Consider the following 4,186-nt stretch of genomic DNA (forward strand, 5'->3'; position numbering starts at 1 on the left):
GACACATGTAGACAGAAGCTCCCTAAAATATTTCTGTTCAGGAAGATTTGTTGGACATTCCCACTGTGAGATAAAACCTTAAAAAAAGTTACATGCACATAGAATTATCACATCCTGGATTTTATTCGAGAATTCCATTTTAGATTAGATCATAAACCTTATTTTGTTTGTAAAATATTATTGTTATCTTATAACAAAGAGTAAGAGTAAATATAATGTCCAACAAAAAGATTTATAGTGAATGAAAAGGGAGTGTTGGAGTATTCACTAACATTACCTTCAGGAGTCTCAGAACTAATTCCATAATACTGTACTATCTTGTACTCATTCTCCTCCTGAAAGTGCCCTTTCTTATATCCTCTATGAGACAGTTGTTATTTCTTTGGACAGATGACCTTCCTTCAAAGAATATCCTCACCTTGCCATATAAGAAATACAGATTCTGCATCATATTTGTATAAATTATAACATAAGAATAAATTTAATGTTGCATTAAATAAAACAGACATAGAGTAATTGAATTCTAGATACTTTTTTTCTTTGAAAGTTTTTCCTTAATTTTTCAATTATACTGGTTTGGCAAATGATAATGCCATTTATTGCAATTTATCCCCAAGTATGCCATTTCCCCACCTAATTTTAGGTAGGATTCTATTATCAAAACTTAATTAATTGACCCATTAAAATTTTGGTGACACCTCATTTAGGTAAAAATGTTAGGTTCCTAGGACACTGCATTTCTGAATATATTGGTTGATACTGTTATAAATAAAATTAGAAGTTACCCTTTTGAGGATTAGAAAGAGGTACAAGATAAAGAAAATAGCACACATCTGGTAGTATTAGGCTACAATACTTTACTGTGCCAAAGAAATTTTGGTAGTTTGCTTAAAATATTTTATGTATAAGGAAAGAATGTATAATTGGCATAAAAGTGTTTGATCACAAAATTTTATATATATATATATATACATATATATATATTTGTAGTCAACCAACTAAAGAAACACAATGGCATTGTTACAATTTTATTTTTTGTATTGTATTTTCCTATATTCTACTGATCTAAGCATACAGAATTGTTGAATATGCCTTAGGTGATGTTGAGACTCCCTACAACTTTCCTCAGGGCTGTCTTTATCTCTTTATTCCGGAGGCTGTAGATGAGGGGGTTGAAGAGGGGGGTCACCATAGCATAGAACAAAGTTGCAACCTTCTGTATCCCAGCAGAGTGTCCAAGTCCTGGGCTCACATACATGACCATCAGAGATCCATAAAACAGTGATACCACAGCCAAATGGGACCCACAGGTGGAGAAGGCTTTATGTCTCCCAGTGGCTGAAGGTATACACAACACAGCTATGAGAACAAGAGTATAGGAACCAAGAATAAAAAAGAAGTTACCAAAGATAACTAATGAGCTTAGAGTGTAGCAAAGCCATTGAGTCCTTGGAGCAGAGGAACAAGCTAACGCAAACAGTGGCCCTGGATCGCACACAACATGGTCAATAATGTATGGACCACAGAAAGACATCTTAGCCATGAGAACAACGGGGACTGAGAACCACAGAAATCCACAAACCCAGCAGGTAATGACCAGTTTGATACAAGAATTTCCTGTCATAATGTTAGGGTAGTGCAGGGGACGGCAAACAGCCAGGTACCTATCCAAAGCCATGACGCTTAAAAGGAAGCATTCAGATGTACCCAAAGAGAAAAAGAAATAGAATTGGAGGAAGCACCCAAGAAGGGAGATAGATTTTTTGTCTGAGAGGAAGTTAACCAACATTTTGGGGACTGTAGAGGAGACATACCAGATTTCTAGGAAGGAGAAATTTCCGAGGAACATGTACATTGGCGTGTGGAGTCTCTGGTCACACAAAAGGGCACAAACAATGGCTCCATTCCCTGTAATGGTGAAACTATATGTTGTAGTGAAGAGTGAGAAGAGGAGGACCTGAATTTTCCACTCACAGGAGAAGCCTTGGAGAATAAATTCTCTTACAAAAGCAAAGTTCAAATTTGCCTCAGACTCATTCATTGGGTCGGTAATCTGCAAAATCAAGAGATAGATTGTTACTGGTTAGAACTAGTTTAAAATATGTTCTTTTTTTAAGAATGAAGGCAAGACAATGAACAGGAGGTGATTTTTTTCAAAATGATCATCAGTTAGGAAGATAATACACTTCTTTTTTTTTTTTGCTATATACTTTCTACATCAGAAGACAAAACAAAATGAAAACAAACAAAAAATACTTGCATCTGAATCTTTCCCTTACTGTGTGTCCATGGTAGAACAATCTATAGTTATATTCATTTTGTAAGCTTTGGGGCTGGGATAATCCATGATAGTTTCTGGCAAGAATCTTACATAAAGCTAGCACTTAATAAATTTATTGGTTTATACCAGACCTCACTTATAGTGCAATAAACTGAGTAAAGAATGTTTCATTTATTTCTTACTTCAATATACTACTATTATGAAATGTACAAAGGAAACAGTAAGTGGGTAGTAATTACTTTAAAACTATTATTTCTCAATTTCTATTGAATATCTCTTGCTCCCGCTTGATCACCAAAAACTGTAATTGTGTAATTTTACTTACCAACACTAACTTTTAATATTATAAAATTGTGTTGCCTTCAGTTAAAAAGATGCTACCACATGTACCAAATCTCTAAATGATCTGTTTTATAAACAGCATCACATCTCTAGTTAGAGAATGACTTTTATTGCTCCACATAAAATAAGAATGCACTTCTTTCATTTTCTGTTCTTTTGGGACTTGGTCCCTATAGCATTATTAGAGTAATTCTCTTCCAAGTCAATAGATCTCTAAAAAGGTAATGATTACTCATTCTCTGAGGAAACATTAGCTTAGGGATAGCTTCTCTGAGGCACCATTACTTGAAAATCATTGGCTTATCTGGAATATGGATTCCAAAACCTTCTAGGAGACATGGTCTGAGGAAAAATAAGACACAATATGTCACCAAATTTTCTAACATGAAGATGAGCATTGTTTCAAATATCCCTGTCTCTCTTTGTCTCTGATTGACAGAGGAATGCATTGCTTCCCAACTAATATGAAAAAAGCTCTTATTTTTACAGATTAATGTCCTTTCCAATTCTACTATGTGGCCCTAGAGATCTCCATGGTATAAGTCAAACACCTAAATGGGAAGACATGCTCATTATAAGCAGTGTGAAAGACTGAGGACTTCAGAAATGTATGACCTAAGAGCACTAAATTCTGTAAAAGCTTGCTTAAAATGACCAAATCATTCCTTACACTGAGTGACTAAAGAGGAAAAACTTTCAATTAATTATTACCTCTAATTCATTCTACTTTAGCCATTAATAACTCCTAAAATGTAGCTTAGATTTTGTCACTGTGGGCTCAGAAACTCATTTTTATTAAGTTTATTGATACAATTTAGATATACATAATGGTAACATTTATCATAGGGAACTTGTACCTGTACATTATGTATCTTAGTTCCTCTTTTTTTGTTTCCCCTTCCCTCACTTCAACTCCTCTTCCTCTCCTCATCTACAAAGTTTTACCATTTTTTTCTGATTTTTATTTTTTCCCTTCCTATCTCTCATTCCCCTTAACTTTTGAATAATTTCTTCCTGTTTCACAATCTCCTTTTCATATTTTGATACTTATTTAACTTTGAGTTCCTCACACCAGAGAGACAAAGCACTATTTATGCATGTCCAATTTATTTAATTTATAAAACCAAATGGTTTCATTTCTCACAAAGCTTACATTTCTGAGTTCTTAAGTTCACATCAAATTTCTTTTATATTTCATGTGAGATGATGACTCATGGTGATTTTGAGTTTTATTTCTTTGATAATTATTGGTGTTGAGCATCTTTTCACATACGGGTTGATAATGTGTATGTGTTTCTTTGAGACACATCAATTTAGATTCTTCTTATATTTTAAAATTAGGTTACAGTAAAACCTTGGCTTGCAAGTCACTTGTTCTGCATATGTCCCACAAGACGAACAAGCATTTCTAAAGATGTTAACTTGATAAACGATTCGCGTCCTGAAATGTGAGCAGTAAGTGATGCTGAACGTCACACGGTCATGACTGAGTCAGCCACTGCCCTGCACTGTGCGATTATGGATGATCATCTGCAAAGAACATAAAGTTATGCAGGAGATGTC

At 34.4% G+C, this 4,186-nt stretch overlaps 1 protein-coding gene across 1 annotated transcript; it reads right to left on the reverse strand.

Moving 5' to 3' along the window:
- Positions 1 to 1,093: 1,093 nt before the first annotated feature.
- LOC102019112 (olfactory receptor 11H12-like) lies at positions 1,094 to 2,053 on the reverse strand. Its single transcript, XM_013508545.1, has one exon. It carries the CDS (start codon positions 2,039 to 2,041, stop codon positions 1,094 to 1,096), a length of 948 nt encoding a protein of 315 aa, XP_013363999.1. The 5' UTR covers positions 2,042 to 2,053.
- Positions 2,054 to 4,186: the final 2,133 nt, after the last annotated feature.

This window comes from Chinchilla lanigera, unplaced genomic scaffold (genome assembly GCF_000276665.1).
Source record: "Chinchilla lanigera isolate Chin_1 unplaced genomic scaffold, ChiLan1.0 scaffold00149, whole genome shotgun sequence".
NCBI lineage: Eukaryota > Metazoa > Chordata > Mammalia > Rodentia > Chinchillidae > Chinchilla > Chinchilla lanigera.